Consider the following 14,457-nt stretch of genomic DNA (forward strand, 5'->3'; position numbering starts at 1 on the left):
GGGAAAAATTAGGACCCAATGTCGGGGGTTTCAATGGAGAGAAAATGTTTTGAGAAACGATGTACAAATGCGCTTTACGCAATTGATGTGTGTATGGATTGGGATAACAGTTGTATGAGCCCCTAATAAAATGTTAAAAAAGAAGAAAAAAAAAAAAAAGAGTTACAGTTTCAGAAACCCACAGGGGTAGTCTCACCCTGTCTTATAGTGCCTTTGTGAGTCGGCATCGACTCAGTGGCACTGAGCGAGTGAAGGACTTGAGTTCACATCAATACTTGTAATAACAAAACATCCTGCACAATCTTACCACCAATCATCAGAGCCCAGCCCCACCCCAGGCTTGAGATTAAGGACTGAGCCAGATGACCCTGCTGCCCATCTCCAGCGTCCTTTGCCCTGGCCTCACAGGTTCTGTCCCTGCCAGTGGCTGGACACCAAGCTCACATCTGCACCCAGCCTTTTTCCTCCACTTCCCTTTTCCCCTGCAAGGCCAGGCTGCATTTTACCTTGGGACCTGCCTTGACCACTCTCATCACTTCCATGTCCTGGTCAGCAGCCCCTCTTACACTGCTCTCCCCCCACTGGGCCGGCCTGCCTCTGCAGCGGCTCCATCATTCTGGTTCTCCACTCCTTGCTGTGTGTGCATGTGTTATCTTGCCAACACTGACTGAGGACGTGCATGAGCTGCTAGGCACTCTATCAGTTGCTTTCCTGGCATTTTACCCAGTGCTCACAGTGCACCCTGCTGTGTGCATTATCAGCCTTTTGAGGGGAGGAAGTCAAGGCTTAGAGAGGTGCAGTCTCCATGCCCAGGACCCCATGGCCAGTCAGTGGCAGAACAGGAACTGGAGCTCAGGTCTCAGTGCCTGCTGGGAAGGTGAAGGGCATTTATATGGAAGTGCTTCAGGAGCTAATGTCACCTTTAGCACTTGTGCATTCTCCAGATAAAGCCCCGTGCATTTTCCTGAAGTACTTGGTGCTGAGCTAGACAACACGACAGTCAGTCGTCTCTGTGCTCAGCCGGGAGTAAAGTGGAATGTGAGTCCACTTGGGGCTTTCTGTTTGGAAGTGTGTTTATGGTCCCACCTAAGAAATCTCAAAAGGACCCCTCATTAGTTTTTGTCGTTCTTTCTCATGGCGGATCATCGGCTGGCATTGTGCCCTGGATATGTCTCTCCTGTGCCTGGTTTTTCCCATCTATAAAATGAAAGGAGTGGATTAGGTAATCTCCCAGGAGGCTCTTTTAGAAGTGTGGCAATTTAGATAGCAGAATGAAAATCTGTTTACTCAGAGAATCGATTCTTACATAGGGAACCATTAGAATGTTACAGGCTAATAGGAAACAAAAGTATTCATCTGTGTGGTAAAGAAGACATTTCTTTTTGTTGTTGTTTTGGGGAGAATACACACCAGCTTTTATTGGGAGAAGGGTATTTGTAGGGGCACATAAAAGACAAAGAACTCACAGAAGAGAGGCAGGGAGAGCTTGGGGACAGGGGGTGCCGAAGGTGTCCTATGCACCAACCGCAGCCCTTGAAGGGCTAGAGAGCAGCTAGCACCCAGAGAGACTGGGATCAGAAAGGACAGAGGCCCTGAACAGAGACTTTTCTGAGTAGGAACAAAACTATGAGGACCAGGCATAATAAAGTCTTTCATTCATGTATTCATTTTATTCTCTCTCTCTCACTGCCACCGAGCCAGCCGATGCCGACTCAGAGCAACCCTATAGGACAGGGTAGAATTGCCCCTGTGAGTTCCTGACACTCTTAACTCTGTTTGGGAGTGGAAAGCCCCTTCTTTCTCTCGAGGAGTGGCATGGTTTTGAACTGCATACCTTGCGGTTAGCAGCCCAACTTGTAACCACTACACTTCCAGCAATTCACTTTCCTGGGTCCTATTATGTGCTGAAAGAAGTGCTGGTAGCGTCCTGGCTGATGAACTCAATTGCTACTGAAAGGTCATCTGTGTGCAATCCCCAGGGGGGCTGCAAGGAGAAAGATGTGACACTTTGCAGCTGTACTGACTGTTTACGGCCTTGGAATCAGTTTCAGCTGAGAGGTGGAGTCTGATCGTCAGGTCTGTCTGCCCTTTAGGGTCACTGTCAGTCAGAAACACCACTCTAGGGCAGTGGATTTGGTGTGGGTTTATTATGTGTGGGCACGTGGCTAGGTAGTGGTATGATGACAGATGAAATCTCATCTCCAGTCTCAGGGAAGACATAGAGAGAGGCCAGAAGAACCAAATGCACTCCCCTGTCCTGGGGTGTACATACACTGCTGTGGGAACACAGCGGAGGGGTCCCTAGCCTTCCTAACTTGGGGGAAGGGCTGATGAGAGGAAATGGCATCTGAACTTGAAAGTGCCCCAGACAGACAAGTGATGGAGGGGAAAGAGTCTTCCAGACAGAATAACGAGACCCACATCATACTGAGCACCGTCTCTGCTGCCAGAGCCTGGGCGGACCATTTGCACGGACCATCTCCTACAGGGCAGGTGCCCTGAGTCCCTCCACCGGGTAACTAGAAGGATGCCAAGGCTCAGAAGTAGTATTACGTGACTTGCCAAAGGACACACAAGTCGTGGGAGCTGGGATTGGAACAGAGATCTCTTGGTTAATTAGAGCCTGCTTGCTAACCCAAACTTTACTGACTCTGAAGAATGAGACAAGGATCCTAGGCCTGTTAGCAAGCTTCCCCCCCCCCCCGCCCCCCCAAGAACAGCCATCGCATTTTTCTCCACTTACTCTCGACTGTGTCTCATTCTGTTGCCCTCCGTGGTGAGGAACTTGTCTGAGACTGAATTGAATCCAAATGTGCTCACTAACTTGGGGCCTGGTTCAAAGGAGCACGGTCCAGTGATTGAGAAGCCAGGCATTGTCTTCCCAGAGGAGAGGGACTATGAAGATTGATAACAGCTCTCCTCAACCGCTCTCATTCCTGGTGCAAAGGTAACCACAGAAAACCCATGTTGATATTTTTGGCATGGCCAGGGTTTTAGCTTACAAAAGCCTGCTGAGGCGCATGGTGTTCAGATGCATCTACAGAAAGAACAAAAAGCACATCACCAAGCCTCATCCCGAGCCACGTTTCTGTCTAGCAACCTGACCAGTCAGCTTATGAAATTGTGCAAATGTTTTAGATGCAGACTCACGTTTGGACGATTTGAGAGGGAAGATGAGCATATGGTTTCTATGAACTTCCTAGAACTATATTTTCTACACGAGATATTTTTATGTGTAATTGAATGTCATAAATATGACAACATTTGGTAACACTTGGACATGTTTTTGTTCTGTTGCTTATGGCAGCAAAATAATCTATCCCATGTCTTTCCCCCCCCAGAAACTTCTAGAACTCAACAACCTTCATTCTCTCATGTCTGTGGTGTCCGCATTACAAAGCGCACCCATCTTCAGGCTGACGAAGACCTGGGCTGTAAGTGAATCTCCCTGAATCTGTTTCTTTGAGTGTGGGCTGCCGTTTCATTGGTGGAGTTGTTCTCTTCCTCGGGTCCCAGAGGACTTGCTGTGACTCCCTGCCCTTTGTCAATGACAGAAGAATGCTCCCTGAGCCCATCATTTCTCCCACAGTGACTTCGGCCATTTCAGGGGACACTGCCATGGCTGGGCTGGGAAGCACTCTGGAGTGGAGGTTCCTGGGTGCTAAATGATGTGCGCTACAGCTGGGCCAGCGGCGTGACTTCTGCCCTTTCTCCTGCTCTGGAAGGCTCCAGATTGCTCGTGGGAAGGAAGGCCTCTAGGCCGATGATTCTCAGCTGCGGTGGGTCGCTGGCCATGGAGCTGAGAGCTCCTCTGCAGAGACCTGTGACTGTCAGGTCGAGGAGAGAGCTGGTGGGCTTTTTGTCTCTTCCCCTTCCTGAAGGCCATGGGTAGTTTCAGCTGAGAGGTGGAGTCTGATCGTTATATAATTGAGTCTGTAGGAAAGTTTTTCTGCTGTAAAAATATTTTAAAAATATCCCCGCCCTCTGTATCCTCCTTAGCTTGGCATAGTGCCTGACACGGGGGAAGTAATTGCTATTTCCATAGCTCATTAGCATTCACCTCCTGGCCCAGGGTCTCGCACAGCCACATAACCCAAGCCTTTCAAGACCTGTTTATGTCCCACAGAACTGAAGGAACTGTGTGGAATTGTCAGATGTGCTTCTGCAACTCATTTCCGAACTTTTTTTTCCCCTGCCAGTCAGTGCGGCTGGGCCCTGTTTCATACTTGGCTAGTGCAGAAGCCTTTAAAATACTTAAGGATTATGTTGTAGGTGATCAGAAATGAGCCTTGTATCCTTTAAAATGCAATTTTCCATAGTCTCGTCTTGGCAAAGTAAAGCGGGAAGTGTTTGTCTGGAATCAGAAAACGAAGGTTGCCTTTAGAGAATGGCAACACTCACTACTCTCTTTCTCTGGGACTCACGTTCCCATAGCTACCAGAGCAGCTGGCCTAGATGGTTGGTTTCCTAGATGGAGCTTTGTGGAGCCTCAGGGTTGCTTGGAGCCACCTTGGAGAGGGCTGAGGTGCTAAGCCGACCATTTGGGCAGTGCTTTCTCCAGAGAAGCACAGATTAAACTGGTTTTGTGAACTAGGCTTCTGGGTGAATTTCTGTAAGCAGTGGCTTTGATCGACAGGGGAACAACTAGGGAATAAAAATCAATAATGAGGAGGATATAGAGATCCTAGGGGGTGGGGGTGGGGCGTGCGCTGGCGCAACAACAATCTAGCTGAGAGGAAGTACCATGAGGCAGAAGTAGGGTGAGCATGACGGTGGGGCAGGAGGAAGGTAAAAGGAAACAGGAAGGATCTAGGAAACAAAGCTGTGGATAGAGGTATAAGCAGAGGCGTGTCCATATGTAAATACATTAACCCATAAAAACAGAGGTATTGGCCTATGTACATATATTTATATGGCAATACCCTGAGGTAGTGGACGGACTTCAGGCGTCTGCTCATACCCTCCCTCAATACAAGAACACTTTGTTCTAACAAATTAGCGATCTGAGAGGCTCAACCTCCCAGCACAATCACTGGAGACAAAAATGGGTGCATAAGCAAATGTGTTGAAGAAGGCGGATGGTGCCTGGCTATTAAAAGATACAGCATCTGGGGTCTTAAAAGCTTGAAGTGAAATAAGTGGCCATCCAGCAGAGAAACCACAAGCCCACGTGGAAGAAGCTCACCAGCCTGTGCGATCATGAGGTGTCATCAGGACTGGAGAACAGGCATCAGAAGACCCTTAACAAACAAACAAAACCATATGGTTGAGAATGAGGGTGGTCGGACCAGAGACCCAAAGCCCACCTGTAGACAGCAGTGGAACATCTACCCCAGAGGGGTCACAGGGAACGGATGAGTCAACCAGAGTGCATTAAAACACCGATGAAACACCCAATATGCCTCTGGTTCCTTGAGGCTTCCTCACCCACCACCACCATGACCCCAGTGATGCTTCTCACTTCGGACTAGACCGGAGCCTGTGCACAGGTGTAGATAAGAGATAAGAGCTCACCACACACACAACCCAGGAGCAGGAATGGGAAGAGTGATACCAGATTAGAAGGGCAGGGCGAGGAAGAGGGAACCGATCATTATGATCAACACACAACCACACACCTACCCCCTCTATAGGGGGAAGAACAAGGGAAACCGTGGGGGAAGGGAGACAGTGGTCAGTGTGAGATATGAAAATAATAAAATTTATTATCTATCAGGGGTCACGAGGGAGGGGAAACAAAGAGGAGCTGATACCAAGGGCTCAATAGAAAGTAATTGTCTAGAAAATGATGGTAACATATGTACAAATATGCCTGATACAGTGGGTGTATGGATTGTAATAAGAGTTGTAAAACCCTGAATAAAATGACACCCCCCCCCAAAAAAAAAAAAAAAAAGCAGCAGCTTCAGAGGTCAAAAGCGAGTTTGGAAGCCACTGGTCTCTGCAGTTGTTGCCAGCTCTGTGATTCTCTGTGAGCCATGAAGCTTTTTTCAAAGGTTGCTTGGAAATTCTTTATCAAATGGATTTTCCATCTTTGAACTGTTATTGTTTCTTGGATTGCTGGGAACTATGCATGGATCTGGAAGGATGAATTTTGAATCTTCCATGGTGCATAGACCTCACTGCCAGTAGTATTTTAACTTTCAGGGATCGCCCTGAGTAAACTGTCATGCGAGAGCACAAGGAATAGGGGTGTCGAAGGGATCCATCCATGACAGGGCAAGGTCCACTGTGCAACTTTTGGTCATTCTCCCCCAAAGGAATACTGCGCTGTGTTCCAGCCAGTGGGGCAGTGTCAGGCCAGGGCAGTGCCCCAGACTGCTGGGCTTGGCTTGCCAGGGCCCTGCTCCAGGGTGGCCAAGTCTTCCCTGTTGTCTGAGTCTTTGTTACAGTGAAAACAACCCCCCACAGCTTCTCTAAGAGGCTAGTATGGAACACACCTACTCAGGACTCCCTTGAAACACGGACCTCCTCACCTAACTCCCAGACTGTGTGGGCCAGCTGGGTTTTTCTTTCTAGCTCAGACTAAATAAAAACACAGTGACACCTGTGACAACTGGACCCTTGGTCAACTCGTCAAAGAAGAAAAACTCAGACCTCCTACTAACACAAGAGATAGAAAAGTGGTAAGACTATCTATACCCTGTCAAAGTCACAAAACCTGTGAGACCCGGAAAAACAGGTAGCCCATCGTGTTCTGGCTCTCGCCAGTGCTTCTGTAATATATCTACATGTATTAGTGGATTGAGGCAGGTACTGTCGTTATGCTCATTGACACATAGGAAACAGAGGCACCGGGAGGTGAAATGGTTTCTGCAGGTTCCACAGTGAAGTGGCAGGGCCTCAAGCAGTCTGGTTCCCAAGTCCATGCCATTGACCACCACACTCAACTATTAGGAAATATACAAGGACACATCTAACCAGCCACCTGCTAGTCCGCCAGGAGAGAAGTCCTGTTTATTTCATTTTGCTCTCCTCTTCAAAGTGCTACAGTATGAATTTTGAAGATGAGGTCAGTAGACTGACTGTCAGTATTTCCATAGGCCTTTGAGCTCCTGACTTGGCTGCACCTGGCACCTAATCCCTGGAGTGCAGCAGAAGGGGACAGGCATCAGGACCACCCATCAGAAAAGGGCCATGCAACCAGTGAGCCAGAGAACTGCTGTCAGACCTTGAAGACTGCCCTCCAAAGTGCTGTCTGGCCACTCACTCCTTGATTAGTGCACGCCATAGCTTCCCCTGGGATCGACTGCTTGCTGTCTTCGCCACCTCAGTGGGCTTTCAGTGGTGGGAGCCGTGGAGGTTCTCGGGAGCCAACATTACGTGTCACTGAAGGATAGTGGACTCAGGGCAACAGCACATTTCTGTTTTTGTAATTTTTTCCGCCCTGAGAAACCTCCCTGTTTTCTTTTAAGGAGTGAGATTCAGGGCTGTTTCCCTGGCTACAGGGCCACTTACTGGGGCAGAAGGCAGATGGATGCAGCATTCCAGGAAGTAGAGAGTAGCAACTGCCAGACTGTTGTGTTAGGGAAAGAGGAGGGCGTGGCTTACTCCTCGCTGTGGGGATCACAGCATGCAGTCTCCGTGGCCATTTGTTGCTGGATGAACCCACTTTTGTTGCAGACCAGACTCTCCTGTCCCACACACCTGACCTGTTAATTCTGGGAAAGCAGTTGGCGCAGAGCATGTAGCAAATGGAGTTCACTCTCAACCCTGGCAGGGTGTGTGTGGGGTGTGTGTTGAGAATCCTGTGTATTCCTGAAGCTCCCTTGCCACACCTGTCTGGTCCCACAGCTTCCACTGCATGTGTACTGTCATTGGTGTTGACTGTTCTCCCACACCTTTGACTCTTATTTCTTTTACGATGAGGTTCGATTTTTCTCTCTATCCCTGGTGCCCAGCCCAGTATATGTTTGTTGTTTGAATTGTACATGCTTTTGTGTTGAATCACGTCTTCCTTTTCCCATTAAATTCCAGCAGTGAGATTAGCCATAGAACATATGGCTGTCCCCTCTCCTCGTATCTATCCCTTGAGCTGGGACTGGTGAGACTCATGGGACCCCCAAGAGCAAGGCGGAGCCACAGGCGCTAGAGGCTCCAGCCATAACAGTCCCAAAGTGTAAAAACTCAACTCTCACCGCCATCGAATCGATTCCCACTCACACCGACCCTGTAGGAGGGGTGGAATTGCCCCTGTGGGCTTCCACAACTTTAGGGGAATAGCAAGCCTCTTCATCCCAACGTGTAATGCACCCATAATCTTCACTTTTCGAGAAAAGGAAACTAAGGTTCCAAGACACCAAGAGACCCGTCTGAGATGAGAGTGACCGAGCCAGTGTGATGCCGCCCTGCCATGCCCGAACCGCATAGTCCCGCTGCTTGCTGTGTGCTGGATGACCTGTTAATGGCAGGAACCTGATGCTTAAAGTAGATTGGACACGGGCCGAGCGAAATCGGCCCCTCCATGCTAAGGGAAGCACATCGATAGACCTGGCGGGTGGGACACAGTTGACTCTCGGGTGGCTACTTTGAGTGTTCCATGAGAACCCGGATATGTGAGCGATTTGAGCAGAAGAGGGGTACAGGTTTGGGAGGAGACCTGTCACTGGTTGAACCATAGATGACCTCCAACAAGGACTGTCACGAAGGGAGTGGGTAGCTAGCTGGTCACTTGATCATTGGCTGTAGGCAGGGCAGCCTGCTGGCCTCTGTGGCTGCTTACTGAGTGCCAGCGGCAAGGTCTGCACTCCCGTCCAGTCGGCCCGACTCAGAGCCACCCTGTGTACGTTTCTGAGGCTGTCACTTTGGTGGGGAGACAATGGTGTGGGGAAAATCAGACAGAGGTTTCAGGGAGAACCAAGAGGGGAAACACAGGGCCTTATTAGGCCAGAATCCAGGGGCAGGCAATGTCGGCGAGGCTGGGGAAGGTCCCAGTGAGCATAGAAACAGGCCGACATGGGATGCATTCTGCGGAGAGCAGTTGACAGGTACTGTGATGAGCGGGATGTTGGAGATGGGCGAAAAGAGAGGAATTGGAGGATGATTCCTAAAGCTTTGGCCTTGGGTAGAGGGTGAAACCTTTCCTCTGATCAGTGATCCCCAGAGGAAACTGATTTATTCTTGGGTGACCTGAGGATATGGAATTCCTGGAGTATGGATGAGTCACACATTGCCATAATTACAGTCATGTGCTACACACTCCCTATACACGTGCACACACACACTGAGACACACATGCTCTGCTTGCTCTGTGCACATTCCTATTATGATTTGCCCTTTCCTGCTGAATTGATCCAAAGAGTTTGACTCATTTGCAGCAGTAGAGTGAAAACTGAAGTTCTTGGAAAAACTGAAAGGGTAACTAACAGTTGAGGAGGCCTGGTCATCAGGGTAATGCCCTGAAAGGGGCTCCATGAACTCTTCTTAGATGCTGCTTGCAAGTGGGCTCTCTCTCACTCCCAGGCATCGGAAGGCAAAGGATCATTGACGTCTAGTTCAAGACTGACTTCTGCCACGAGAGAAATAAAGCTGCTCTTCAAATACTCTTCAGAAGGCTGCTCCCATCCCCTCTGAGGGCAGGCCTTGTGGGGGAGAAGGTAGTTAAAGGCATCGGCTGCCTGTTTGGGGTGAGGAGATGGACGACAGAGGAAACTGACATTTGCAGGCTCCAATTCCTCATTCCTCCAAGCCCACCCCCTCCCCGCGTGTGTGCGCCCCCGTCACCAGGTACTCCTCAGCAGTCCTGCCTCGATTTCTTCTGGAAGGTCTCAGTAGTCAGTCCTGCTGACATCTTCACTCCAGTCTTTGACATGACCTCACCAATAGACATAGTCAACATCCCCTCTTGGAAAATCTTTCTTCCTTCAGCCTAGGTCTTTTCCTGTCTTCTGACAGCTAGGTGCTCTTTGGCACCTTTTGTTCCTCAGACCCACCAGACAGTGGGTCTGCAGGGCTTTGACCTTGCTCTCTGCCTTCCCCAGTCTGCTTTGCATCCCTAGGTGACATTGATTTGGAAACTTTCAACTATCATGTCTCTGACCCAGTGATGACTGATCTTTCATCTCTCAGCCCAACCTCTCTCTTAAGCCCTAGACTCATTCTCCAGCCCTAGAGCTCTCTCTACCTGGGTGTTCTTTTGATAGCTTACACTTGACATGTTTGCAACTAAGCTTTGTTTCCAGAGAAACATCAGTGAATGGTAGACGAGTCTTTTGGCAGACTCTGATTTGAACTTTAGGCCCTAGGGTAGATTGAGCTGAAGAGCTCTTCTCTTTCAAGCTCTTACTCCAAACATACACAGAAATAAATGTTGACTAAAATACAGCCAAATTTAGAAAATCAAACAAAGCTAAACTAGAAGCCAAGCACGAGAAGTCACCATGTGCTAGAAGTAGAGAATGCACCCAGTCAGAACCCCCGCACCCAAACTTGATTGGCACTCAGAGCAACGTACAGAAAGAACAGAATAGGCCTGCTCCAAAGGGACTTGAAGGTTTTAAGTCTTTTTGTAAAAACTTTTTATAATGAAGTGGGCGAGGCTTTACAGAGCTTATCATCAATTTTACACTCCACAAGCTATACACAATATCTATTTTGTCTCAACTCATTTGTTGTAATACCCTCATTGATCTCACTCTCTCCCTGCGTTTCCCCTCCTCCTCCTCTTCCAGCCCTCTGAACTGAGGTTGTAAATCATAATGGAAACAGCTGCTACATCCTTCTCCCATAGAGCGGCTGGTGACTTTGAACCACCAAAGTTTGGGTTATAGCCGAGCACTTTTAACTACTGTACCACTAGGGCTCCTTAGAGTCAGAACCCGAGCAGTTAAGAGAAATTACTATATATATGACCTTGCAGACGGGGATAGAGTTTTAATGCCTGCAGGAGGAAGAAGGGATAGGCCGTAGGCCTCATGCACTTGAAGGACTGGGGCTCAGGTAGCCATATAAACCTCAGAGACACGAAACACTGCCCATCCAGAAAATGAACCCAGGAAATCTCTGTCCGTGTCTGGGGAAGTGTCAGGGAAGCATAATGGGTAAAGCCACCTGTGAGAAATTGCCACCCCAACCTATGCCTCAGGTGGCTGTGGGGTCTAAAAATGTGTGACCTGCATGTCAGGTCAAGAAACGAGGGGCAGTAGAATACGTCCCATGGGGTTTGGGAGCAGGGTGAGGATTAGAGAGTTTATAAAGGAAGATGTTAAGGAGACCCAGGCCTGACACCAGTCAAGACTAAGGATTAGCAGCTGCTGGGATGACGATGCTCATCACCACCATCATCAGTGCTCCTTGTTTATTCTCAAATAGGCTGTCGTAGACTGCCATCCCCCAGAGCCAGCCCTTTTATTTGTGACCTGAACTGTCACCATGGTCTTCCAGCTGGTCTCTTTTCTTTCCGTCGTACTCTGTACCACCCACCCTGACTGCCACTGGATTATCTCCCTAAAAGATGACGCTGGTCTTTTCCCTCACCTAGGTAGAGATCACTTTTAGGGCTCTCTCCCTTTGCCTTGGCTTGCTCAGGGTCTCTGTACCACCACTCCTTCAAAGGGAGGTGCTCTGATGCCACCATTTTTGGATACTGCTCAAATTACACTTCCATTTGGTCATTCCATCACTTTTAGGTTTGTAATAATGAGTATTTGGCCAGACAATTTGACTTCCCAGCCCTGGATTTGGCTTTCTAACCTTGGATTTCAGTGACACTGTAGCATAAGCTTGAATGAGAGGGAAGGATAGCCCTGGTTGGTGTTTGAGGGGAACTTGTATTTGGGGAAGTAACCTTGGTGACATTGTGCTTATGCGTTGACTGCTAACCACAAAGTTGGCCGTCTGAAACTACCAGCTGTGTAATATTAAATTAAAATGGCGAGGAGGTGGAGGGGGGACAGCCCCGGGTGAGGAGCAGCCCCACCTGCTATTACTACTAATACTACTACCCACAGGCTCAGTAATCACAATTGTACAGTTGAGATATATAAGTATTAAAGTCATCGAGAGCATGAGAGATATTACAATAATGCAGTTAGACACATTACATGGTAGCATTGCTCACCTCAGCACAGCTTGGTGGTCCACATGGCCAGAGGGGGAAGGGAAGGAGGACAAGGGAACAAGGGAGAGAAGAGGGGAGTGACCAGGGAGTGAGCAGCAAAGAGAGCGTCTCTCGCTCTCTCTCTCTCTCTCTCTCTCTCTCTCTTGCTCTCTCTCTCTCTCTCTCTCTCTCTCTCTCTCTCTCTCTCTCTCTCTCTCTCTCTCTCTCTCTCTCTCTCTCTCTCTCGCTGATCCATTCCTATATCCCTTTCGGGGGCATGCCAGCCCACTAATTACAGGTAGAGACATACATCACAGGGAGGGGCTGCACTATAGGTTACACAGCAATGAGAAGGGGTGGTCTAGGGACATACACGCAATAAGAGGAGGGACAGAGCCGGTTTGGCCTATCCCTGGCCCAACTGATAGAGACCATTATCAGTAGGATGCGAACTCCGCCCACAGGAGCCTGTCCATTGTCCTCAGCAGCAGGGAGCAGGCCTACCCCTGTGGTGGGATGAGACAGCAGTCTGGCAGCAAGAATCTGACCTCCCCCATCCCCACCCCCAGCTGCACCATGGGGGAAAGCTGAGGCTTTCGGCTCCCCTGAAGAGTTAGTCTCAGAAACCCAAGGGGACAGTTCTGCCCTGTCCTCCAGTGTCTGTGAGTCAGAATGAACTCAACAGCTGTGAGTAAGTGACTTGCACTTGGGGATGTGGCGCTGGATGAAGCTCATGGGCACTGAGAGCACAGCAGAGCACAACAGAGGACACAATGGAGGCACTTTGGCAGCAGCAGCAAATGCCAGAAAGTTGTTCTTTGACCTACTTCACACCTACTTCCTGACCCTACAACACAAGCCGTAAAGCATTCATTCAGCCATGGCCTGCGGAGCATCTGCTACCACCAGCAGCTTCAGAACCCAGTGCCCAAGTCATGTGTGCAAGAGACGCAGGAATTGGCCAGAGGAATTTCCTGTTAAAACACGGCCACAATCACCTCATTCTTTCCCTTTTGATTAGTATTCGCTGTTCATACTTAGCTACTTGTGATTGGTAGCTTGCTTGCAAGTGGAGCTACAGGATCCAGAAAAATAGAACCCATTAAAATGGTCATCACATGGCCAAGAAACACAAATGGCCTTGTCAAAGACAAAACCAAAAACCCACAACAAAGCAAAACAAAAACAAAACCCAACCTGCCAAAAGGCATGGGCCTTTTGCGTTCCTTACCTCCATTAGCCACCCAGCTGCTCCCTTGCACATTCTGTGTGCCCCTACTTCTGGAACTGCTTGTGCAGTTTTTGGCTTCAGGGGCTTCTCCAAGCTGACCTCTGCCAGCAATTTCCAGGACTCCGTCCTGCAGCCCCTCCATGCCCTAATGGACTTCGTTGTCATTTCTAAGAGGCCACTCAGTGTTTCTGACCCTTCCTTGTCTTGGCTACCCCTCGCCATTGCTCGGCCCGGGTTGAGTGAAGGGGTATGCACATTGCTGTCTGACTCCCCTTTGCCTCTGCCCCATCTTCTAGAACCTGAATAGACTGTCAGAAAACTTAGATTAGGGGACCCGTCTCAACCCATTAGCTTTACCTGTGAGACTTTGTAAGAATACCCCCTGGGTTGCATGGCTAAACCCTAAAGATATTAACAAAATTTTTGGAAACAGGATCAACGGTATCTAACAGCACACATTGTGCACATATATCAGGGTAAATAAAAAGCATTGGTACCAAATCATGGAAATCTTTTTTAAACCCAAAATATCAAAATGTGTACTTACTGTTTCTCGACATCGACATCTGCTTCTAGGTCTGTGTGTTCCTGAAGGCAAGGGCCTCCGTCTCTCTCTAACCCTTCCCAGAAGAATTCCGTGTTTTCTGACCTACATCGCCTCAAAACAGCCGTTTTGGTAACCTTGTGGGATTCAAATCTTGTTCATTTTCAATGTTCTTTGAATTTTGATGAAAAGAAGTCTGAAAGGGCAGGATTAAAGCTGTAGGGTAGAGAGGATAAGGTTTCCCAATGAAAGTCTCCTAGGACAGTCCTTGCTACCCTCCAGCAGGCGCTTTGCTCTGATGTAAAGAAATTCCTTGGTGCACCTTTCCTGACCTTCTCTCACCAAGGTCATTTCCACTTTTATAAAAATGCCTTCCTATCGGCCCCCATGGTCGCCCTGTGCACTTTGAGAAAACCTATCAAAATGAACCGTCCCGCAAACGTAGTCACCACAACCTTCTGGTCTGACCTCCCTCCCTTGAATTGAACTGGCCCAGGAGGGTCCCTCAGAAGTCACTGTTTTGGTTGGACTTTTAAAATTTTATTTTTTTAAATACTTTTATTGGGGGCTCTTACATCTCTTATCACAATCCATACATTCCTCCAGTGTGTCAAGCACATTCGCACATATGCTGCTGCCGCCATC

General features: G+C 48.8%; 1 protein-coding gene across 1 annotated transcript in view; it reads left to right on the top strand.

Moving 5' to 3' along the window:
* The window catches only part of RALGPS1 (Ral GEF with PH domain and SH3 binding motif 1), a 353,981-nt gene that overhangs the window by 141,692 nt on the left and 197,832 nt on the right, over positions 1-14,457 (top strand). The window contains exon 6 of the mRNA XM_045288509.1: positions 3,342-3,434. Coding sequence (XP_045144444.1) covers positions 3,342-3,434 — 93 coding nt within the window. The remainder of the gene's footprint in view (positions 1-3,341; positions 3,435-14,457) is intronic.

Source organism: Echinops telfairi, unplaced genomic scaffold (assembly GCF_000313985.2).
Source record: "Echinops telfairi isolate 266 unplaced genomic scaffold, ASM31398v2 ScPeMD7_22;HRSCAF=79, whole genome shotgun sequence".
Classification (NCBI taxonomy): domain Eukaryota; kingdom Metazoa; phylum Chordata; class Mammalia; order Afrosoricida; family Tenrecidae; genus Echinops; species Echinops telfairi.